Source organism: Colletotrichum siamense (genome assembly GCF_013390195.1).
Source record: "Colletotrichum siamense strain Cg363 chromosome Unknown KSG_Cg363_contig06, whole genome shotgun sequence".
Lineage (NCBI taxonomy): Eukaryota > Fungi > Ascomycota > Sordariomycetes > Glomerellales > Glomerellaceae > Colletotrichum > Colletotrichum siamense.
The window spans coordinates 3,826,527-3,848,328 of NW_023501019.1; the positions used below are offsets into that span (position 1 = coordinate 3,826,527).

At 55.3% G+C, this 21,802-nt stretch overlaps 11 protein-coding genes across 11 annotated transcripts; 5 read left to right on the forward strand and 6 right to left on the reverse strand.

Moving 5' to 3' along the window:
- Positions 1 to 288: 288 nt before the first annotated feature.
- pgaX-0 (putative exopolygalacturonase X) lies at positions 289 to 1,876 on the reverse strand (the record flags this gene model as incomplete). Its single annotated transcript, XM_036641847.1, has 7 exons — positions 289 to 856; positions 921 to 1,031; positions 1,087 to 1,282; positions 1,341 to 1,377; positions 1,428 to 1,613; positions 1,677 to 1,741; positions 1,804 to 1,876. The coding sequence occupies 7 exons, from the start codon at positions 1,874 to 1,876 to the stop codon at positions 289 to 291; spliced, it is 1,236 nt and encodes a 411-aa protein (XP_036493613.1).
- Positions 1,877 to 3,318: 1,442 nt separating this feature from the next.
- Positions 3,319 to 5,048, reverse strand: het-6-0 (Heterokaryon incompatibility protein 6, OR allele; the record flags this gene model as incomplete). Its single annotated transcript, XM_036641848.1, has 2 exons — positions 3,319 to 3,324; positions 3,414 to 5,048. 2 exons carry the CDS (start codon positions 5,046 to 5,048, stop codon positions 3,319 to 3,321), a joined length of 1,641 nt encoding a protein of 546 aa, XP_036493597.1.
- A 1,119-nt stretch (positions 5,049 to 6,167) lies between these two features.
- On the forward strand, positions 6,168 to 6,833 carry CGCS363_v010000 (uncharacterized protein; the record flags this gene model as incomplete). Its single annotated transcript, XM_036641849.1, has 2 exons — positions 6,168 to 6,261; positions 6,328 to 6,833. The coding sequence occupies 2 exons, from the start codon at positions 6,168 to 6,170 to the stop codon at positions 6,831 to 6,833; spliced, it is 600 nt and encodes a 199-aa protein (XP_036492649.1).
- Positions 6,834 to 6,880: 47 nt separating this feature from the next.
- Positions 6,881 to 8,201, forward strand: CGCS363_v010001 (uncharacterized protein; the record flags this gene model as incomplete). The annotated part of the gene is made up of 2 exons (XM_036641850.1): positions 6,881 to 7,674; positions 7,724 to 8,201. The coding sequence occupies 2 exons, from the start codon at positions 6,881 to 6,883 to the stop codon at positions 8,199 to 8,201; spliced, it is 1,272 nt and encodes a 423-aa protein (XP_036492648.1).
- A 472-nt stretch (positions 8,202 to 8,673) lies between these two features.
- CGCS363_v010002 (uncharacterized protein) lies at positions 8,674 to 9,215 on the forward strand (the record flags this gene model as incomplete). Its single annotated transcript, XM_036641851.1, has 3 exons — positions 8,674 to 8,820; positions 8,888 to 9,122; positions 9,184 to 9,215. The coding sequence occupies 3 exons, from the start codon at positions 8,674 to 8,676 to the stop codon at positions 9,213 to 9,215; spliced, it is 414 nt and encodes a 137-aa protein (XP_036492647.1).
- A 620-nt stretch (positions 9,216 to 9,835) lies between these two features.
- Positions 9,836 to 10,965, forward strand: CGCS363_v010003 (uncharacterized protein; the record flags this gene model as incomplete). The annotated part of the gene is made up of 2 exons (XM_036641852.1): positions 9,836 to 10,027; positions 10,087 to 10,965. 2 exons carry the CDS (start codon positions 9,836 to 9,838, stop codon positions 10,963 to 10,965), a joined length of 1,071 nt encoding a protein of 356 aa, XP_036492646.1.
- A 630-nt stretch (positions 10,966 to 11,595) lies between these two features.
- On the forward strand, positions 11,596 to 12,222 carry CGCS363_v010004 (uncharacterized protein; the record flags this gene model as incomplete). The annotated part of the gene is made up of 1 exon (XM_036641853.1): positions 11,596 to 12,222. One exon carries the CDS (start codon positions 11,596 to 11,598, stop codon positions 12,220 to 12,222), a length of 627 nt encoding a protein of 208 aa, XP_036492645.1.
- Positions 12,223 to 12,272: 50 nt separating this feature from the next.
- Positions 12,273 to 13,376, reverse strand: CGCS363_v010005 (Alcohol dehydrogenase 4; the record flags this gene model as incomplete). The annotated part of the gene is made up of 1 exon (XM_036641854.1): positions 12,273 to 13,376. The coding sequence occupies one exon, from the start codon at positions 13,374 to 13,376 to the stop codon at positions 12,273 to 12,275; it is 1,104 nt and encodes a 367-aa protein (XP_036492644.1).
- A 1,075-nt stretch (positions 13,377 to 14,451) lies between these two features.
- On the reverse strand, positions 14,452 to 15,360 carry aiiA-1 (N-acyl homoserine lactonase; the record flags this gene model as incomplete). The annotated part of the gene is made up of 1 exon (XM_036641855.1): positions 14,452 to 15,360. One exon carries the CDS (start codon positions 15,358 to 15,360, stop codon positions 14,452 to 14,454), a length of 909 nt encoding a protein of 302 aa, XP_036492643.1.
- Positions 15,361 to 16,048: 688 nt separating this feature from the next.
- CGCS363_v010007 (Rhamnogalacturonan acetylesterase) lies at positions 16,049 to 17,100 on the reverse strand (the record flags this gene model as incomplete). Its single annotated transcript, XM_036641856.1, has 4 exons — positions 16,049 to 16,352; positions 16,415 to 16,509; positions 16,565 to 16,634; positions 16,688 to 17,100. The coding sequence occupies 4 exons, from the start codon at positions 17,098 to 17,100 to the stop codon at positions 16,049 to 16,051; spliced, it is 882 nt and encodes a 293-aa protein (XP_036492642.1).
- Positions 17,101 to 20,221: 3,121 nt separating this feature from the next.
- On the reverse strand, positions 20,222 to 21,548 carry CGCS363_v010008 (Satratoxin biosynthesis SC1 cluster protein 4; the record flags this gene model as incomplete). The annotated part of the gene is made up of 4 exons (XM_036641857.1): positions 20,222 to 20,681; positions 20,742 to 21,232; positions 21,297 to 21,322; positions 21,374 to 21,548. 4 exons carry the CDS (start codon positions 21,546 to 21,548, stop codon positions 20,222 to 20,224), a joined length of 1,152 nt encoding a protein of 383 aa, XP_036492651.1.
- Positions 21,549 to 21,802: the final 254 nt, after the last annotated feature.

The following is a 21,802-nucleotide window of genomic DNA, read 5'->3' on the forward strand; positions in this document are numbered from 1 at the left end:
TTTACCGACTGCCCGAGGGGGACGAGCTAGTTTATGGCGTTTTGGAGTTTATTTGCCTTTACGAGTCGATCTCCTGAGTCCTCAGCGAGTAAGTTGTCTTCCCATTGAAGGAATGAGATTGAGGATGATTTGACCGAACATATTTTCTCTCAAGCTACGGTAAAAAGTTATGTACTGAAAGTAAAAACTTGTGCCCAGCTATGCCAAGCTTTCTTTTTTTCTTCTCCCCCTTCTTCAGAGGGTCGCATCCATTCCCCACATCTTCATACGCCCGACGGTTTAGCCCTGTCAACCTAAACTCTTGGTGGCCGTCGCCTTGGCAGTCTTGGAAGTCTTGCTCGTGCCGCCGACCGTCACGCCCGTGGCGCTGCAGGGGAAGTCCAACTTATCCGTCGACGCGACGTTCTTGCAGATGTACTCCGCGCCGCCCTTGGTGCCCACGAGCTTCGTGCCCGTGGCGGTGATGTCCTGGCAGACGTCGCTGCACACCATGCTCACGACCTCAGCCGCCTTGCCGCCGGTGCCCGTCACGTCGATGTAGTGCACGTCGCTGATGGTGACGCCCGAGGGGTGCTGCGCGCAGGCGGCGGCGGAGGTCATGTAGCACTGGTCGATGACGATGGGGAGGTCGACGTTCTTCATGGTGAAGGTGTCGAAGGTGACGTTCTGGACCACGCCGGTGCCGCCGCCTGATGTGGACGTGGCGGAGGCGCTGCCGCCCCAGGCCTTGATGCGGGCGCCGTTGGACGCGTTGACCATGGTGATGTTCTTGGCGTAGATGTTGCGCACGATGTCGACCTGGCCGGCGTACTGGCCCAGGGAGCCCACAGAGATGCCGTGGGAGCCTTGGCAGTAGCTGAGGGGCCGTCAGTCTTGATACTCGGGCGGACGAGGGTGTCATCTCCACGTTGGGGGCTCACAGGTTCTTGACGGGAATGTCGGTGGAGTTGGGCTTGAAGGAGACGCAGTCGTCGCCGTTGATGACGGTGCAGTCGGTGATGGTGACCTGGGAGCTACGGTAGGTGTCCCAGCTATTCCGGTCAGTGGCTATATCGAAGAGCGTTGGGGCAGTGGGCAACGGCTTACCCATCGGTGTTTTGGGCCTGCTTTCCACTTGTCTGAACAGAGTTCATGTTCACGTGGCTGTACGTGACGTTGGTGCAGCCCTCAACAAGGTTGTGCCAGAAGGGGCTCTTGTTCATGGTGATGTGCTCAACGAGGACGTTCTTGGCGTTGAGCAGGGTCAGCATGATAGGGCCCGTCTTGCCGGCCGCGTACCATGCTGCAGCAGAAGTCAACGAACACTCGCTATTGCCAGTAGGTAAGTGGGAGCCACGTACCGTCACCTCCTCCATTGTAAGAACCGCCGCCGTAGATCTTGAGAGCTTGTCAGGAATGATTGCCGTCCCAGGGGAGGGAGGACCTACGTGGATGTTGCTACCACCGATGGCCCACGCGGTGTAAGCATCTTGGTATGTCAGCTGGATGGAGTTCTTCTGCCAGTAGCTGAGATCCGTGCTCAAGCTGACGGTGCCAGAGAGCTGGATGGCGATGTTGGACAGGTCCTCCGTCTGGAGCACGGAGCCGATGGTGTATGTCTTGTCAAGGACAACCTGGGAAAGCAACAAATCAACATCTTGATCAACGGGCGCCGAGGATTCGCAACATTTACGCACGGTTCCGCCATTATTGCACTGCTTCAACGCAGCCAGGATAGCAGGGGAATCATCAGAGGTGCCGCCTATTTGGTTTTATCAGCTTATCGCTTGGAGACAAGGACCATGGAGCTTTAAGGTTACGAACCAGCAACTTGGCACGTCAGAGCCGCGGCGGAGCTGACGGCGGCAAGCATGGAGATAAGCGTCTTGGCAGCCATGGCGAACAAGCTAAATCAAGCCAGCGAGGATCTCGGAAAGAAAAGCAACAAGATGCACGTCAACTGCTGTTTCTACCCCAGATGCCAAGACATTGAAGGATCCTTATATGCAACCCTCCCCCATTCCCATGCTGTTTACGGTGCGCTGATGAAAGGGACCAGCGAACTCCTCAACCTCGTGAGAAAACGAATTGCTTCCGACGGAAGATTTTGGGGCCCTTCTCTGTCGTAGACACCGCGATGTTTTCCCGTCCAATCAACCGTGCCATGACCGATATAGCCATCGCTATCTCAGGCCGCCCTTCCTGTCCTTTGCCAATTTCCCACCATTGAGTGGGAGAGAGTCCCCACACGTGGGCGAACCTCAACCGGCACGGCACCTGGCGAGAGAATTAGAGTTGGCGAGTGGCCCCCTGCCGCTGCCGCTGCCGTTCATAACCAGATAGTCAGAGGGGAGATTAGCTGCCTTCGTTCCTGGGATAAATTGCCTGTGATCCGAAGTATCCGAAGCCTGCTGGGAGCTAGCCGGCTTCCGCGTGGTGGTTCTGAGTCGTGTGCCGATAACCGAGTAAAGCATGCATTATTATGCAGGGGGGCGGCGCTACGACCAATAGGAGGGAGTGTACGGACTTGCTGGAGTTGAAGATCGTTTTGGGAAACGGAATCGGATGTACGGCAAGAACCTGTCATTCACGGCTCTGCCCTTTCTCACAAAGGTTACGTGAATGCTCACGTTGCTACACCTACACAGGGTGCTACCACAAGAGACCCCAGGGAAAGTAGTTGACAGACGAGGAAGCATTGAATTTACTGGCGTTTGGAGATATCTTCTTGGCTTCCTAGGTGAAGCTTCAGAGCAAACGAACTAGCTTGCGCTTTCCCTATCAGCCCAAGAGAAAACTAGTCTACTATCAATGTTCCAACCAACAGATATTCAAGCCGGGAGACGTGGAGACGTCTTGAATTTCTGCACCTTCTGACAAGAAAAGCCGACCACTTGAGTCTTTAACATTTAGGCACACTTGCTGGGAAACATATGACGATAGTATCGATGTAGTAAAGTAATAACATCTTGATATTAAAGGAGTAATAAGTTATAGTAGCATAAAGAGGGAGATAACTGCCCCCTAGTAATTCGCGCTCTCTTCATATACCCCTATAGGTAGCTATAGAGGTTTCTCTATAAGCTATCCTAGTCCTCAAATATTTCCCCGTGAGAGTTATACGGTAAGATGTAGCGATGAAGAAGTCTTCCCATAGGAGCATACGACTCGAACCATTCCGCGAGATGCTCGGAATTCTCAATTCGAGAAAATAAGTCAACCGATCCCATACTAGGCGCTCTATTGAAGTACAACAACGATTGGAGGGGATGGTGGTTGAGAAGCAGGGGGATCAATGTATCCCGGTAATGCAAAGATAGTTGGAGTGAATCTTCCAAGTCATATCTTGTCCGGCTTATATTGTATCCAATGTTCGAAGCATCAGTTGCATGTCGACTACCTTCCCGAGAAAGTATTGTAAGCCTTTGACGTACAGGTACAGCCCAGCTGTGGAGAAAGAACTGCGTCCGATCTCGACGTGTCTCATTTCCAAGAGGCATATCACAGTCTTCAGTCTTGTTCTCAACTGCGACGGAAATTGGGCGTAGGACGACATGTGCGACGGCCCATTTGTCCTTCGTGTCGTACTCAGTTGCGTCCCAGCCCAAGTATCCAAGGAGGTCTCCTGGTCGAACGTCATAATTGACCAAGAATTCCTCATGGGGAATGAGGCTCTCTGGGTAATAATCATGCGCCTGGGTAGCAAAGTCTTTGAAAATTTTGCCATACTTGTACTTCTTGCTTTGTGGTCTCTTCATGGTGTAAAGTATTCGCAATGACTTGAGTTGCGGCGGCATGTTTACCTTGGGATGCGTCCTGTTGCCGCCTCGTTCTTGGTCCCTGTGGCCATCATGTTTGAACAAGCCTAAGTCTTCGATAGTCTTCACTGGCTCAAGTTGGCTTGTGACTATGAGCCCTCTATGCCCCCCCTTGTACAGCGGCGTCAAACCGGAGACTGCAACAGGAGCAGATTCTTGATTGGGAAACCGAGCGTTTGACGGACTACACGCTTGAGACTCAATAAAGGCAATCACCTCGTCATCAAGACCGTGGATTTTGAACGCATTGCGAATGAGACTGAGGGCCGTGTGCTTGGATCCTACAGGCTCATCCTCGTAGTAAATGTACATGAGCTTGACTAGATCTCGGAATAGAGGAAACCATGTTGATTGTCCGTATATGACTGGGAGATTCTGTCGTATAGGGTCGCTTTGAGGAAGAAGAGAGAGAAGCGCGTAAACTTTGTCTGCTGCCACCGACGCCTCTGCAGTTCTATATTTTGCTATAAGTTCCATGATTGTTGATGTTTTGGCGACCTGAGACCGATGATCGCAGAGCTGCGTGCTGATAGAAAGTCTTTCAAGCCTTTCGTGTATCAGGGAGTCATTGACGCGACTGCCAAATGTGGGTGAGCTATCACTCCCATCTGAGCATTCACTTTGAGAGATCCGGGCTTTGGTTTTGATGGGGTTGACGGTCTGAACGAATTCACTCCACGACAGCCTCTCAAATCCGTAAAAGATGGCGATGTCCCTGGCGAGGACAATCTCTTGTATGATCCACACCCTATTAAAATAAGGCAATCGGTCAAAGCTCTCCCGAAGTTTGCCAATCTCGTAATCGCTTCTAGATGCGAGGGTTTGTCGCACATTTCCTAGACTTTCGCCAGACCCGAGGCTCGCAGCCACTAATGAGGCAGAGGAGTAGATATCTCCCATCATGGCGACTTGGTGGCCTTTCTCCTCGTTATTGTCTTGATTGATGCAGAGCGAGTCCATCCAGAAATTGACGTCGCTGGTATAGCCGTGGTGTCGCATCTGCCAAAGCGCGTACCAGCAATTGAATTGCACTTGCATCCGGAGCCCATTGATCACAACCGGCAATTTTGGGATAGGCACGCCCCAGGTGTAGGATATGGCGATGTAGGATGGACGACTATTCTCTTGGAAGTCATGGACCTCCAAGCTGAAGGCATATTCGTCGGTTCCGGTTGGAGACGGCTCCAGACGGAGCAATCTGATTTGCTTGGAAGGATCGGAGAATTTCAGGTGTTGGTAGAGGGATGCCATCGTCTATAAGTGTGGGTGATGCTGTCTGAGGGTGATGCTCTCTGGCAGACTAAAATTTCAATACGAGACTCGGAGAACCAACCGAGAGGCCCTGGTGACGAGATAACAACCAAGACGAGAAACTTTCTTAGACGAGCCTCGCAAGCACATGGTCGCGCAGTACAGGTTTTTATAGAAGCAAGGGCTGGTTAGTTGGCTGATGCAGTGCGTCAGCAAGCCGCATGATAGAGGGGCAACTCCAAGAGCGAAGACCGATGCCATTGGGCTGTGCCGCAGTCGTTTACCTACTCGATCTGCCTTGTAGGCAGACCAGTAGGAAAAACACTCCAAAACAGCAACTTTTCCAAGCCCATCAATTAGTTCACTGAAACCGAATAACGTGATCTAGAACGTGATCAAGAATGCTCATAGTACTCACCATATCGAAACTGTATTCCCCTCTCTTACTAGGCGAAGGACGGAATGAAGTGTCCTTGCTATCTGCATTTATCTTAATGTTTCTCCTCTCACCAGGAGACGGGCTAGAAATCTTCCTAATCATGGTGCTCGCTACTTTAAGAAAGAAGATGAAGAAGGAAGAGAAATAGGGAGTTCTTGTGGTCATGACAGTCCTGCAATTGACATACGCTGGTGCCAGCAGAACCCAGGCTGTAAGTGCACGAACGAAGGGTATGGAGTTCACGCCTGCATTTGCTTTTTCAATCCACACGACAACCTGCTCGGATCCGATATTCCAGTCCAACCGCCGGACTCGTGGAAATCAACGTCGCCAAGCAGGTAATTTAAGCTTGCAGACATTTTTCGGATGTTCGCCGGATTAGAATCCATCGCGCCGCACAGAAGCGTCTGTCTGTCTAGGCAACGACGGCCGTTTTGGGCGCTCTAGCCCGGCGTTCCAGGCTGCCGGGCCACTAAAACCGTTCTTGTTCACTGCCCTGGTTCCAACAGACTACCCCTATTGGCCACACCGAACATGGTTATGATAGGCAGAAGTGGGCTCATGGCGATGTTGTCCGTACCAACAGCAATAGAGAAAAAGATATAAGCATTGCCTTGAGTGCGTAGGTTTTACGAGACTGTTGATGAAATTTCACTCATTCGACGGTAAAGAAGGCCAAAATGTCGTGGCGAAGCCTTGATGACATGAAGCACATCACTCAAGGGGTTGACGTGGTCAACCCTGAGTACAAGCACCCTCAGCTGGTGATTGTTAGTGAGTAGAGCCCCTATGCAGGTGCCCCTGTCAACCCGGAATGGCCATTGACATATCTTACCCAAGACGATGCCTTTGTGCTTCCCAACACCTTGGCCACCCAATTCACTACCCTGTTCATGAAAGGGAAGCTCTTCAGCGGCAAGGACCCAACCCAGCCCCGACCGTCCGACGAAGATGAGCAGGCCCTCTTCTGCCGGCCCTACAGAGAATGGGCGCCGGCGCCGTACAACAACCCCCGGATCCGGGTCGACAACGCTCTCAGCCGCACGATCAGCATCATCGGGGGCATGGGGGATCTCCTGAGCATCGTCATGACCACGAGCACCGAGTGCGACCGCGACCTGCACCACATGAAGACGCGGCTGCTCCACGGCCTGCCGCCCATGTCGCTCGCGCGATGGCGCCAGAAGGGGCTTCACGAGCTCGCCAACTTTGAGCGCGCATGCGAGCACCTCAGCCAGGTCGTCGACGCGTTTGAGTATATTAATCTCCCGCAGACGCAGGACCGCATGCGCAAGGCGGCCAACGGGGTGTGGGACACGTGCAGCGATTTCGAGAGGGCGCGCTGAACGCATACCGCGCCGAGCGCGGCCGGACGTCGATCTCGGTGACGGCGATGTGGGAGGAGTTTCTGGTGGACTACTTGACCACCGTCGCAGAGAGGGCGCACGCGTGGACGCTGGCGCGGTTGGACGAGCTCAGGGAGGTGCAGTGGGCGAGGCTACAGGGTATAGTATCAATGCCCATACAGACGTTGATGCCCATGCAGTTGGAGATCCTGGACAAGGTGCACGATCTCACGGAACTCACGAACAAGGTGGACACGCGCATCATGCTACCGCTGCCCGGGTTCCGGCTGCAGACGCTCACGGCGGCCATCCCGCGGATACGCGACAACTGGGAGGGGTACCAGGGGGGAACGCCCATGACGGCGTTCCCGTACAACATGCGGTTCCGCTCGAAGGTGTACGCGTTGCGGTGCAAGTGGCTCACGAACCAGGTGATGGTGCTCTACACCATGCGGAAGGGCGCAGACGTGAGGCAACGCGGGGATCCGGTGCGAAGCGAGGAGACGAGCCGGCTGCAGGCGCATGCGTACGAGATGGCCAGGCGGGAGTTGCGCGGGCCGCCGCCGGCTGTTTTCGGTGACGAGCCTTGGATATGTGAGGTGAAGAACATGATGAACCTGGCGAATCAGTCCCTTCGGACGTGGGGGTTCGTGGGGTATCGCATCTGCTACGAACACTCTGACGAGGAGTGGAAAGCTTTCCTGGAGAAGTTCAAGAGCGACGTGACGGCTTGGGGGGATGGGGTGAGTGGTGCTGGTGACGTGAAGCCATTGTGCAAGGTGCGGTGGCTCGATGGCCGGGAGCATGGCATTCCCGAAGGTGATGTCGAGGCAGCGAAACGGTGAGTGTCCCGATGCCAGGCTACTTGGAGGCACCTCTGACATCCACAGACATTACCGGGAATACAGCAAGTCGCCAGCGATGGCGATGTTTCTCCCGACAGGTCCAGACTCGGTCTTCTTGGCTGCGGACAAGGCGTCCATCGAGTCTTATCTACATCCGATCCAGGACAATGCCGGACCCGTCATTCCGGTGGGCGATCTGGGAAGTTTCATCCTCGCCGTCGGAAGCGCGGATAGTGAGAGGCGGAGAAGGGGAAGTGGGAGAGAAGAGGGCGAGGAAGTGGCAGAGGAAGTGGATGGCTTCAACGGCATTCTAAGAGTGCTCGGATCAGTCCTCTTCGACGACCTCTGGGCATCCCTATTCCGCCATGCTTTCCGTCTATCGGACCTGGCGAGGCTAGCGGAGATTCATCCTCGACAAGTTTATGTCGGGCCAACTGTGCCCATGGAGAGAGACGGCTGGCGGAAGTCGGGCACGTGGAGTTTGACGGTGTTGAAGTCGTTTGAGAAGTGGCAGAAACAATGACGTTGCTGCTCGCTCGACTCAAAGGAGGACCTGTACACTTACAAGTCTGCATACATGAAGATACCATCGTTGACTTGATAGTACCATCTTTTCTCGTCTCATTGAGAACGCTCGTTGCCCAACGATGAAGGCTCTGGGGCCCTTATGCGCATTGTAGAATTCCCGGGGTCGCAAACCAACCGACGAACTTCTCGTCGTGAATTACACCATGGGCCTCGTATGCCCCTTGGACTCAGACGCAAGAGAGCGAGGTTGAGGATGCCGCCTCTGGGCATCCGAAGATCGTGACGTCAGCTGGCAGTCATGACCGCTGATGCGCCTGCACCTACATCATGTCAACGAATATCTTTCGTGACAAGCGACTTCAAATAAAGGCGAAGCCGATTTCTTGCGACCTAAGACTGAATTTGGACGAGTCTCATTCCGGATACGACAGCTCAATCAATCCCACCTTGACTGTCTTCTGTTCCTCATGGCCACCACATTGACCGGTCGCTGTGTCTGCGCCCAACTACAGTACTCCGCCAAACTTGCTTCCGCAGACGATGCAAGGACATCTCTGTGTCACTGCTCCAGCTGCAAGAGGGCCTTCGGGACCAACTACGGTCTGACGACCAAGGTTCGTGGCGGCTTCATTCCGTCGCAATAAACCGAGGCGGTGCACTGATATCATCCCATGGCCCAAGGTCCCGCTGGAAGGCTTCTCCTACACGCGAGCCCAGCCGAAAAAGTTCAAGCAGGACAACGGCGTGATCCGGGAGTTCTGCGACACCTGCGGCGCGTTCCTGTGCGAGTACGGGGAGGCGGCGGCGGACAAGTTTCGGTACGTCATGTGGGGGACGTTCGACGAGCCCGACCAGGTTCCGCCCAAGGGAGAGTTCTTTTGCGCGCAGAGAGAGGCGTGGATGCCGGAGATTGACGGTCAGTATTGTTATGTGTGCTGTCGGGGAGCGGACGGAGTGAGTGCTAACGGTGGGCATAGGCGTCTTTCACAAACAGGAGATCAAGCAGTGATGGCGCCCACGGATGAGGAATAATCGAGGTCAAGAGATCTGAAAAAGCGGCGCATGGAATTGGGGCAACGGTATTCGTGATACGCGTATTGATATGGGATACGAGCACACGGAGTTCCGCCGTTGGTTCGGGTTCGGGGATGGTGCCGGGGATGAGTAACGGCCCTGCAGATTGCCAGAGTTCAAGGCGCGATTGAACAGATGAATTCCATTTTGTGCCAGAATTCAACGATTTCCTCGGGAATGGTAACTTTCTCTCTCGGTGGCAAGCACTTCCATGCGTGGGATAACAAATGATTGATCAACTTCACACATAACCATCCATGTCGCCAACGCCAAGACCCCGCGCGTGTGGCTTGCGAAAGCGAAGGGAAGCATTTTTAGACACGAGCAAACCAACCAACCCCTGGACCTGGCGGCATAAGCCTGACAGCCGATCCCCCTCTTATCGCCTTTTAAGCTTGTTCATCGCGCCCCCCTTCCCCTCCATCACGTTCCGCGTCCTCCGTTCATCTGAATCTGCGCTCCCGCGAAACTCTCCCAACATCCCGGGTCAGCGGTCGCATCTGGAAGCATTGGCTGCGCATTTAAATCACGGAGAGCTCATTCCGACATCAAAAGATGGGCCCAAGAGAAGCCCAGCCCAGAACGGGCTTGCGACAGCGCAGTCGCACAGCGCTTCTTATCGTGGCATGTGCCCTCGCAGTCTACGCCGGCGTCGTACAGATCTTGACCCTGATCGCCGGCACATGGGTTACACGGGGCTGCGATGGCGTCCAACGATTGGGACTGTCAAGCCTGTCAATACTAAAAGTGCGTCTGCAACCTGTGGTGGCTGCGCATCGCTCAAAATTTGGCTGACCGTCGCACAGTTTGACGGCATCGTCCCCTCACCCTCGAAGTCAGGCTCATACGATCTCACGATGCACCTCTTCCTCTCCTCGTTCGGCTACGAGTACCCAAACGCCTCAACCGCAGCCTTCGCTACCGCCGAGCCCAACTTACCCTACGACTTCATCCAGATCGGTGAGCACCTCGGTGCCGACCCTTCCTCATGGGCCTGCCTCCGCAGCGCCGACCAGTGCACATCGCCATTCTTCAACACGTTCCGCCACGACAGCTTCGAAATGAGCCGCACGCTGGAGTACGCCTCGCATATCCTCGCCATGGCCTACATCGCCGTCCTCTTCCTCACCGAGGCCCTCATTGCCGCGCGCCCGAGCTGGCTGCGGTGCCAGTGCTACTTCGCCGCCCTGAAGCGCGTGTGTCCCTGCCCGCGCGGCTCGCGCGCCCAGATTGAGGCCCTGTCGCCGGGGTTTTGGGACAGGTACCGCGCGTGGGTTTGGTTCACCCTGCCGGCGTTTGTGTTTCTTCCGGCGTTCGGACTGGTGATGAAGGGGCTGCTGCTCAAGAGTTACGTGAGCCGGCCGGGGGCGGGGGAGGTGAATGCGCGGTTTGGGGAGGGGTTCGTCGTGGCGGAGGGGACGGCAATCGGGGCTGCGTGCCTGGCGGTGGTGTGTGTTTATGTGAGAGCGTCGTTGGGGAAGACGGTGAACTGGATGGAGCAACAGGGCGGTGTTGTTGATGAAGAAAGCAAGACTGCGACCGTTGGTCTTCTGTCGAGGGGCTTCACTGATGCCGAACCGGACATGCCCCTCTCATCGGACCCTTATGGTTCACATTGCGACCGAGAACACGCTGGCGGGAAGGACGAGGATGATGATGAAGAGCAGCGGCTCAGGCACACATGAAGCCAGCAGCTGCGATGCAACGCTTTGATGGAATTCAGCATCTAGATGAGAATACCCATTTGCCTACCTACCTTACCTACATAGGTAGCAAACCGTCCCATCAAATGATACCACAAATCTCAGATCCGCGGGCACTGCCCCTCGTTTCACGAACTACGTAGCTCGATTGGCGAATCAACGAAATCGTCATCGATTGCGGTTCCTGCCGATCGGCCCTGCATAAGGGTGGACAGCAAGAAGAACCGCATTCCGCAAAAAGAAGGGGTTTCTCCGCTAAAACGCCATGGCGTGGAACATGCGCATCGCACCACCACAATCCTGATGTCATCGCTCCTGCGACAAGCTGTCATCGATTCTGCGCCCGCCCTTCGCATCGGATGAGGTATGAGCGCGTTTGCAGTGGGCAACCCCGTGCGGGTGGGATGATGCCATAGTTCGTCAGGAGGAGGGCCTGTTAAAGTGAAGCTGGGCTCCGAATGTAATGTCTCTTTCTTCATTTGTTATTCCTCTTGATACTTCGTTCACCACTCTGCACTACAGTTACATCACACAGGCACCAAGAATTGAAATCGCAAAGCTCATCGAGACAAATAATTCGACAAAACCACACCCATCAGAGGAACTCTCATCATGGCCGCTCGTCATTTCGCAACACCCATCGCCGCGGGCGCAGTCCTCCTCGGCGGGGGCCTCTACGCCTTCAACAGACACGTCAAGCCCGAAAACCCTGCCGGCGACCCGGCCCAGCAAGTCTTTGACACAAACAAGCCCCGCCCGACAGCCGACGAGGTCGCCAACAAGAAGCAGCAGGCTGACGCGAAACGCGATCTCGGCATGGGCGGCGCCGGCGTGGGCATGAACCAGATGACCGGCGGCACCGACATTGGCTCCGGCCTCAAGAGCGGCAACACGGACAATCCGAACCGCGACACGCCCAAGGGCCCGAAGGACAAGTTCCCGTCGGACGCGGGGGCGATTGGCGGTGGGCAGGGACGTGGGAATGCGAATAGCAGGGCGATTGAGACGCATGGCCCTGGGTCGAGCGCGGGTGCGAGTAACACTGAGGGAGGCATCTCGCAGAAGCTGGGGAGCATGTTTGGCACGGGAGGCGGCAGTCAAGGGAAGGAGAGGCATCAGAGGCCGGTTGATACCAAGGTTGCGAGCCATATGGCTGATACCCCGACGAACCGTGGAGGAAGCCCGTGGGATAAGCATCGTAAGGATGTTACGGCGGCGGCTGCGTCTAACCAGTCATGAGACGATGAGTGAGTTCTCTGTAATTGTAAACTAGAAAAGAGAGTAAACCATTAATACTTGGCACCCATCTTCTCATCCTCCTCCACTTGCTCCTCGTCCACGATGACAACGGCTTTACCGCTGATCTTGCCGCTGTTCACAAGCTCCAATGCCTCGAAAATCTTGTCCAGGCCGTGGAAAACATTGTTCTCCAGCTTGATGCCATGTTCCGCAATATGCTCCAGCATCGTCTCCGTCTCTCCCCTTGAGCACGTCAAAGTGCCCTTCACCGTGATATCCCGCACTATCAACTCCAAGAATGGAATCTTCACCTCCATCGGCTGCGCAAGCTGGTGCATCGTGCCATGCATCTTCGTAACCGCGCACGCAAGCCCAGCAGCAGACTCCGCATCCGCAAGATTCACCGTCGCGTCCGCCAGCACTCCCCCGGTCGCCGTCTGCACCTCCGCAACAACCTCCGCGTTCCCCTTCCTCGCATCAAGCACAACCTCCGCGCCGCTCCGCCTCGCCAGCTCCAAACCTTCATCCCGCGCATCTATCCCAATCACACGCAGCCCCAGGGCCTTCGCCATCTGCACGCCCAAGTGCCCCAGCCCGCCGCCCGCCCCGACGATGGCAAGCCACTGCCCAGCCTCTAAGCCGGCCTGCACCACCCCGCGCCAGGCCGTCCTCCCGGCACACGCGAGCGGCGCGGCGCTGAGCAGCGAGACACACTCTGGAATCCTCACGCTCGTCCGCGCGTCGGCGCGGACATACTCCGCCAAACACCCGTCCACTTGCATGCCCAGGATACCCTTCTGATCGGTGCAGTAGTGCGTGTACCGCTCCGGGCCGGTACACTCGGCGCAGCTCCCGCACAGCCCCAGCGGGACGCCGCACATGACGCGGTCGCCGATTGTGAAGTTCGCGACCGCGGCGCCGACGGCGACGACGGTGCCGGCGCCCTCGTGGGAGGCCGTGATGGGGAGAGGCAGCGGGAGGGCGCCGGCGTGGAACAGGCTGTCGGTGTGGCAGTACGACGCGACGGCGACTTTGACGAGGATGTCGTGGGGTTCGAGGGCGGAGGGGACGGGAATGGATGTGAGCTTGTAGGGCGCGTTGTAGGCGACGACCTGGACGGCTTTCATTGTCTCGGGGAGGGTTGCGGCGGCCATTTTGTCGATGAGGCTTGTTTGATCTGGCCGAGGTTGTGATGTTTGGTCGAGGTGGGATGCGGTTGAGGATCTATCTCGAGGGGACTTTGGTGAGGGTAAGCATGGCTTGGCTGGGTGAGATTGACGTAGTGTTCGTCTTACGGTGGCTCGTTTGAATTGGAGAGGAGAAGCTGCATGAGCTTGGCGTCAGCATGTCGCGTGTCCCGGGATGCGAAGATGGGTAGACGGTCGTACCTTGAATGTGTTGACATTGTGAGCGGGATCTCAGGTCGACTTGGAATCCCCAATGCGGAACATTGCGTCTAGGGCCCTTGAACCAGTGCTTCAGGGAGCAAGGTAGGTGTCTTTGTTCTCAATTTTTCATCTTCTCAAGATCTGGTCACCTCAGGCTGCCATTCTCACCACGTCGATGCGTCGGCCGGTCGGTCGGTCGGAGGAACACGTTTCCATCGTGCTGAGAGCATCGTCTGCTTTGTCGTCTGTTAGGCTTCTGTCCCCAAGACAGCATTCCTGCATCTGACTCTCTGAACCAACGTGGATCACTATCAATATGCTCCGCGGCAATGGCCGGTTGGTTTGTTGATGTCCACATCAACATCGAGAAGCACCATCTAGGTAAAAAAGGTCGAGCCAACGCGACCATCTGCCCACCATCCCGCGTCTCTCCCCCACTTGCCGATCACACGTGGATCTACAGCCCGAGCTCTCGTCCCGCTGCGGATGCATCCACTGCGGATCCCCGTTTCGGAGCCTTGTGTTTCTCTCCGGTGGTTTGTTTCTGATAGATCTGTTGTACGTGTTGAGATGGCGAGGACCGGATGAACCGGCTTTGTGCGTTTTAACACTGGTGCCAATTCACCAAGTCGAAAACTTGATACCTAGGCTGTGGCTGGCCCGTCAGACTTGACAACATCTACGACGAGAACGAGGTGGCATGTTCCTAATCGACTTCAAATCTAACTAACTACTGACGAGGATGTTCTTCGCAAGCCTGCCTGTACAAGAACTGACTCTATTTTCTATGCCCATCACCAAAGTGTCATAAACGCCGCGTTTCCCGATTGACGTAGGCCGCTCACTCCTTCACCTCATCTTTCGGCCGATACACGACCCTCTCTCTCAGCAGGCGTGGCGTATCCGGATCATGCGTGGGCAAAACCACAATGTCCGTCTGCCTCGCGTACTCCTTAATCTTCTTCAGACTCTCAAACGCCGTGAACGGGTCACTGTTCGCCCCATCCGGTGCCTCCGCATCCAGCAAATGAATCCCGTACGTCGCATCCCCAGCGAGCAAGTACGTCGTCTTCGTCCCATCGTCATTATCACCAACGACAACCAATGAAATATGCCCCGGCACATGCCCCGGCGTGTCAACCGCGACCACCGTCCCGTTCGCCGTGATGGCACACGACCGCCCCCACGGCCCAACCGCCCTCTTCTCGTCAAAATCCAAAATCCGCGGCTCAAACCCCGGCGGCCAGTCAGATGGGATTGCCCCCTGCATCGCCGCGTAGATCGTGTGCTTCCCGAACGCGTCCCAGTGCTCGCCCCCGACGTAGATCGGCACCTCCGGCGCCGCAGCCGCCAGCTCCTTCAGCCCGCCCGCGTGGTCGTGGTGCAGATGGCTCACGATGATCGCCTGCAGCTCCGTTGGCTTCACGCCGCGCTCGGCTAGGCGGTTGATGATGGCGTCTTCGGGGGTCACGTTGAACTTGTTGAGGATGCCGGGGATGGGGTTCCAGCAGGGGAAGTAGCCGGGTTCGTTGCACTTGGTGGAGATGCCCGTGTCGAAGAGGATCGGGCCCGCGGGGTGCCGGATGAGGAACGCGCCCACCGGGAGGGGCCCGAGCCAGGGGCCGGTGAAGGAGCGGAGCATGCGGAAGGGCACGAAGGCGTTGGTGATGGGCTGCCCGCTCATCGGCTCCCGCATCCAGCATGTGCCGGTGGGGAGGAATTCTACGGAGACCTTGTCGTCGGAGCCCATGGTCGGCGATTTGATGCCGGCGTCTTCTAAGCAGGGGGGATGAATAGTACTAGGCCTGTTGAAGTCTGGCGAGAGACGGCGCGAAGCAGTGATGGGGCAGACTGGAAAAGCTCAATTGTTTGGCAGGTAAACAAGGCTGGAAACGCTTTTTCAAGCATTTTCATGTCGTACCATGCCCTGCAGCCTGCAGGTGGTTTGCAGCATCGGAGGAATGCGGCTGTCGTATCTCGGCCAATGATGCGGGTCGCGATGTCTGTCGTCCTGCTTAGAATAGCTAGCTTCGCCACCGGCACTCCGCTTCCAACCCCTGCGGCTCCGGATCCTTGGTTTCGGTCTTACGAAAATATCGTCGTGCAGCTGTTGGTCGTGAAACGCTGACGAAGACCGGGCATTCATGTCGGAATTTCACCCAATCTTCGGTCGAAAGACGCCACTGCGTCTGGTAGGTGATTTCTGCATCGCTGCGGCCGCACGTAAAACCTCAACACTTCATGATTTTTAATACGAGTTTTCGACACTCGGGGTGTAAGCAAGGTATGAAAGGCAATATGCTATGCATTGTATATACGCTCAAGGCAACTAGACTAACATCAGTGTCCTAGCTCGCCCGAGATCCTGAAAGTATGTGCATGAATCCAAGCTAATGTACGCTTGTAATATAGACAATTAGAAAAAGCCAAGAGGCTGCTTATCGCAGGAGCGCGTGGACGGTGGAGTTGTAGTTGTCGATGCAGGCGCCGAGGTAGGTCGAGGTGAGCGAGGCCGTGGTGTTCTTGGCCAGCTTGGCGAGCGCGCTGGTACCGCACTCAAGGCCGAGGACGAAGGCCTTGTGCATCACGTCGGCGAGGTACGGGGCCGTGTGCGTGTGGTCGTTGGGGTAGTTGGCGTTGATGGTCGTCGCGCCGAGGTTCTTCATCGCCTGCGCGGCGTACTCGCCGTGAGGGACGAAGTAGAAGCCCTTGGAGGGGCCGCCGAGCTGCTGGACGGCGAGCCTGGGGTTGACTGTGTCAGTACCACGTCGTGCCATGTCGAGTCGTTGTTGGTGTGAACTTACCAGCAGTAGTAGTAGAAGCGGTCGGCGGACCAGGAGAAGCTGCCGGACTCCCAGACGTTGTTGGGGGTGGCGGCGGAGATGATGACCTTGGCGCCCTGGCTTGGGATTAGCTTCCTGCGTGTGATGGACTTGGCGATCGTTGAGCCTCACCTTGGCGCTCATCTTGGTTGCGGCGTTCTTCAAGTACGCAGGGAAAGTAAGGACGGTCTCCGCGACGCCGCTGCATCACTTGTCAGTCTATGTTGCACTCACACATCTCACACAACAACTCACTTGTAGGTCGTCTGGCACGTCTGGGTACCATCACCGAAGCAGTCGGTGCGGCCGTTGTCGGTGGTGCTCAGCGAGCCGCCGTCGTTGTGGCCGAACTCCATGATGACCCAGTCGCCGGACTGGACGAGCCCGGCGACGGTGTCGAAACGGCCCTCGCGCGTGTACGAGCGCGCGCTGCGGCCGCCGATGGCGCGGTTGTCGACCTTGGCCTTGCTGGTGTCGAACGAGTACTGCAGGTACTGGCCCCAGCCCTCGGTGCCGGAGCCGCCGCCGCCCTTGGCCATGGTGCTGTCGCCGCACATCCAGACGGTCGGGGTGGCGCGCTTCTCGAGGACGGAGGAGTCGACGTCGCCGGCAGGCAGGGCGGAGGCCAGGCCGAGGAGGCCGGCTACTACGGAAAGAGTCGCACGCATGTTGTTGGTTTGAGATGGATCGAGTTGGAAGTGAAAGAAAGTGATGATTCGGCCAAGCGAACGAGAGAAAGAGAGAGGAAGGTGTCGTTAAGAAGTGGATGACAGCCTCAAAAGGAAGAAGAAACAGAGTTCAGTTCTTAAGACGGGATGGGATGTCAGGGCTTCTTAATGAAGCTTTCCGCATGAGCCGGGATTTGTGGGAAATCCCATGCTCCCAAATAAAGATCACGACCGTAAGTAAACCTTGTCCCTAGTCACAGTCATGGGCCAACCGTCGCTTGCTTCTCACCATCGACCTCCTCAATATCGAAAGGCATCGAACGTGCCGATTCCACTCGTCCGGGGTGGCTGCTCGGCCCATCATTGGGCGAGAACCATCGTGAAAGACATCCCAAAGCGGGCGCGGGCCTGGACAGTGTGTGCCATGTAAAGTGCGAGTGTTCACCCAGAGCGGAACGGCTGAACGCAAGCCAGCAATCAGGTGATCGGACTGAGGTCGCATCGAGGGCGCCGCTGGGCGGAGAGGAGTGAGGGAGGGAGAGGCTAGGAAACCCCACACGCAGCGTACCACGCAGTAGCTCTGCTCGTTTCGAACAGAACACCTGGGCGCGTGGCGTGCCTTGAATCTCCGTTCCTCGCTGCGCTTTGCAGTTTGTTCGGGCCCGGCTGGTCGGCTTTCTCACTCTCGAATGGGAAGAGGTTTGCCGCGGTGACCCCTTCGCATCCCCACTTCTTAAGGTAAGACAATCGCGCAATCAATCTGGCTTTGGGAAGGAAAAAAGGGGCCCTATTTGGTTGACACGTTTTTCTGGCCTACGGCGAACAGGAATCTCCGCCAATCGTGCGCTCTGGGAGAAAAAGCCGCCAGTGGAAGAGTCTCGGCTGGGATGCCCCAGCGGCAGTTTGCCTTTTTGGGACGGCAATGCAACATGAGTGCCGGAGACGCGAGGGGGAGTGACCAGGGAGGGGCATCGGGTAATACGTAACAAGGAGAACATTCAACAGCGAGGCCCCATTGCCTGTCCCCAGGTCGGATATCTCTTTGGGTTTGGTGCGAAACGAAACGGAGGATTTCCATGTTTTGTGAAGAAATGGTCAGGCGACGGGATAAAGGCACGCGAGGTTGCGCTTCGCGGACCCAAGACCGCCGTCTTTTAGCATTCTTGTCAAGCCTTGCAGGATGCCATTCGAACGCGGGAGATTGCCCAGACGGCCTGGCGGCATTTGAGCAAACCCCCTCGCGTACGGAGTCGCCCAGGGCGGTAGGGCCATTGTGTTGGATATTGTCCCAGTCGCCAGGTGACCGTGACTGAGATCAGATGAACTCGCCGTCTTATCCGACGGATGCTGGGTCGTGATTGGCGCGATTCGTTCCAATGCGACGTCTCAAGGTGGTCTTAAGCTTTTCGGCCAAGGATCATCCTGAGGGTTGGCAAAGCTTAAAGACGGGTTAGAGATGAATTCAGGAGAGTCGGCATGATCGAAGAACAACGAAAGTTAAGAATAGTGGTGAGCCTCTTGCATGCAGATGTCAACATGGGGGAGCCAGCTACCGTATATTATGAGAAAACTTTGACGAGCCTGCCAGAAAACTGCACACTTGTCAAGTCGTGCACTTTCTCGGACGACCTTTTGACTTGATAGATTCTCTTTTGTGTGGTAGAAAGTTAACCGAACGTGTAAAGCCAGGGTCAAAGTCTCGGGAAGATTGCAGGGTGAGCTACGATGCAGCTAAGGAAAGAGGATTTAGAGTGGGAATAAGGAAGCACGCCATGTAAGTTGTCTCGGTGTGTCGGTGGAGGTCCACTCATCTGCTCGGTGAGTAGATCTAGACCTTCAGGGTTCTCCTATTTAAACGCGTCTGGCCACTTCACAACCGCTCGAAACAACGGGTCTGAATGCTTGAACATTCAGCGATTGCAGGTTCGGCTGGCGGAACTGTTTTCTGTGGCCAGGTCTAGATGCCATCAAACAACATCTCCCTATCCGGCGAATCTAGGTGAGATGATGCTGGGGCTGATTGGCGTAAGAGAACCAGATGTCTCAAACCGGCGGTCCCTCAGCTGGAGAAGGTCTGACCATCATAGAATCACGACCAAAACAATGCTTTTCGTCGGCGCCAACGTTTTATCCAATGTGAAGAAGAGGGTGCCCTGGGAGTAAGACACAGGGGCAGAATCACCCAGCATCTAGATGACTCCTTCATGCTTCCAGGTCTGGCATCGAGCAGTCAGATTCCATGGCAAAGCTCTCATTATCTCAAATCAATTTGAGAAGTAGGCTTCGAGCCTTGACCCCCCGTGGACCAACCCCGGGCGTAGGTCAGGCTCATGACTTTGATAACCGCGCGCTAAGTTTCTATCATTCTTCTAGTCCTGCTGAAAATGTTCAAGAGCTCTGAAGCGATGACTGAGAATTGTCACAAGGATAGTTACGTAAGACTAAAAGACGGCAAAGTAGGAGTCTAACGATGGGCGAGCTGTATCATTTTGGCCCAGAAGAGCGATGAGCAGCAGAACCTACTATGGGAGTTTTCAAATCACATTTGCGTGGCTGAGCCCCCGTAAAGTCGTTTACCTACTGTACTACACCCGCAGAGTCGCAATAGACGAGCTAAATCGAACTTTTGTTGTCAATTTTGTCAAAAAGCATCACAGCGAGTGCTGCGTTTTTAATCTTTCTTGAAAGTTTGCGGTAGCACCCCAAAAGATGTGGAATTATGCTGATGAACTGACGTAAGGGGGTAAAAGAACAACCAAGACCGCCATAGTGTGTGTCAGACGATGAAGTTAATTTCATTGCGGCACAGGAAAGACACCTCATTGCGCAACCAGGCCTCTGAGGCAGGCATCCAACCAGCTATCCATATCACCAACTGCTGCGTCCTGATATCATTACAGAAAGACAAAGGAAATGCTGAATCAATCCATGAACCCTTGTTTAAGCCACTCAAAATTCCTGTCATACGCCAGAACCCACGCCGAACTTGCTGTTCCGTCTCACCGGCTTCTCAGACTCCAAACGCTCCTGCCCCGGTTCCCCATCCTTATCCATCATAACAGAATTCGAATCATTGTACGTTACCTGAACCTTGAAAGAAAAAAAGCCTTTAGCATACTCATCAAACCATCATATCGTTCTTCGTCTTTTGTCTTACATTGGTCGTTCTCATAATGCCGTTGTGCGTCATGATCTCCTCCTCGCTGCCGTCTGGAGAGTGGCCCCTGATCTCGGTGTGCGTGCTGCGCATGTCCTTCAACGGAAAGCCGTTGCCGACGGTGTTGCGGTGGTGCTTCGACGTTGTGCCGTTGCCGGTTCCAGTGCCGTACCCGGTGCCGTAGCGCGCATACTGGCTGTTGTTGTAGACGCCGTTGTCGTTGCTGCTTTTGTTGGAGAACATGCCCGGCATCCATTTGCGGAAAAGGGGTCGTAGAGCAGGGACGCACGCGGCGATGATGGAAAGGTTGACTTCGATGGCGCTGTAGGTGTCCCCGACTCCGTCTCTAGCATCGTAGCCTGGGTCTAAGTTGTAGAACTTCTTTCGCAATTCGTGTACTCGCATGATCGCCACGACGATGGACCTTGGCGATTGTCAGTAAAATGCACAACGAAAGTCAGTGGACCCATGGCCAGCGACTTACACTCCACCCGCTAGGAACACCACAATCAAGCCAATTTTGGCGGCCATGCGCATCTTCAATCCCAGGAAGATCCAAAACGGTATGGCGAGGACGAAGAAATCGGTAATGATGGTGATGATGGCGCTGACGATGTAGAACAAGGGCCCGTCGATCTCTCTCTGTTTCTTGACGCTCATATCCCAAAAAGCGTTGATGGGTATGGTTTGGAACAGAACCGTCAGAAAGATAGCAACCATCGTGAGCAGGTTGATCGTATTCAGGACGTAAATGGTCCATCTTACTCCGCGCTGGTGGCCGCCCAGTCTCAAGAGGAAGACGAGCACAGACGACTTGACGAGGGCCAGAATTGGATTATAGAGAACCTGCAGAATCCAATTCCAGAACAGCATCGGCGCCGGGTCCCAGTCGGCGGGCAGCGACGACGTTGGAAAACCGATGTAGTAGTACTTGAAGAACATGTACGTCGGAACGAGCAGCGCGAGAGAGAAGAGCTATCATCGACTGATGTTAGCCAAGACTTTGCTCGTGATCGGCACACTGCCGAATGATCCTTACCATTGCACCGGTCATGAAGTAGTCGTCTGAATATGTGGTCAATGGTTGTTCAAAGTACATGCAATGAGTCTACATACCGAGGCCAATCTGTTTTGTGGTGAACTTGCTGTACATTCTCAAAACGTAGCTCAGTAATGCTGTAAAGGTGAATAGGAACAGTATCGCCATCGCCACCTGCTGAAGAGGCGTTGACGGGATATCTCGGACATCTTTCCACTCGGCTTCGATGCCTCGCTGCCACAGAGACTCCATGACCTGGGATAACATCAGAAACTCCGGGAAAGAGTATGTAAACGTAAACTTTGAACTCCCGCAGCCTGGGCACTGGAGTTAAAATGTTTATCAGTGGGGGTGAGCAGGCCAGGGGAGAAGACGAACGGGGAGCTCGGGTGGCCGCGAGGGGGCCCGTGGGATGGTTCGTGAGATATATACAGATCGATAGATCTCTATCGACCTCTTGGACGTAGAAAAAGGTCTGCTGCTAAGGTTACACTCCGTACTGTCTG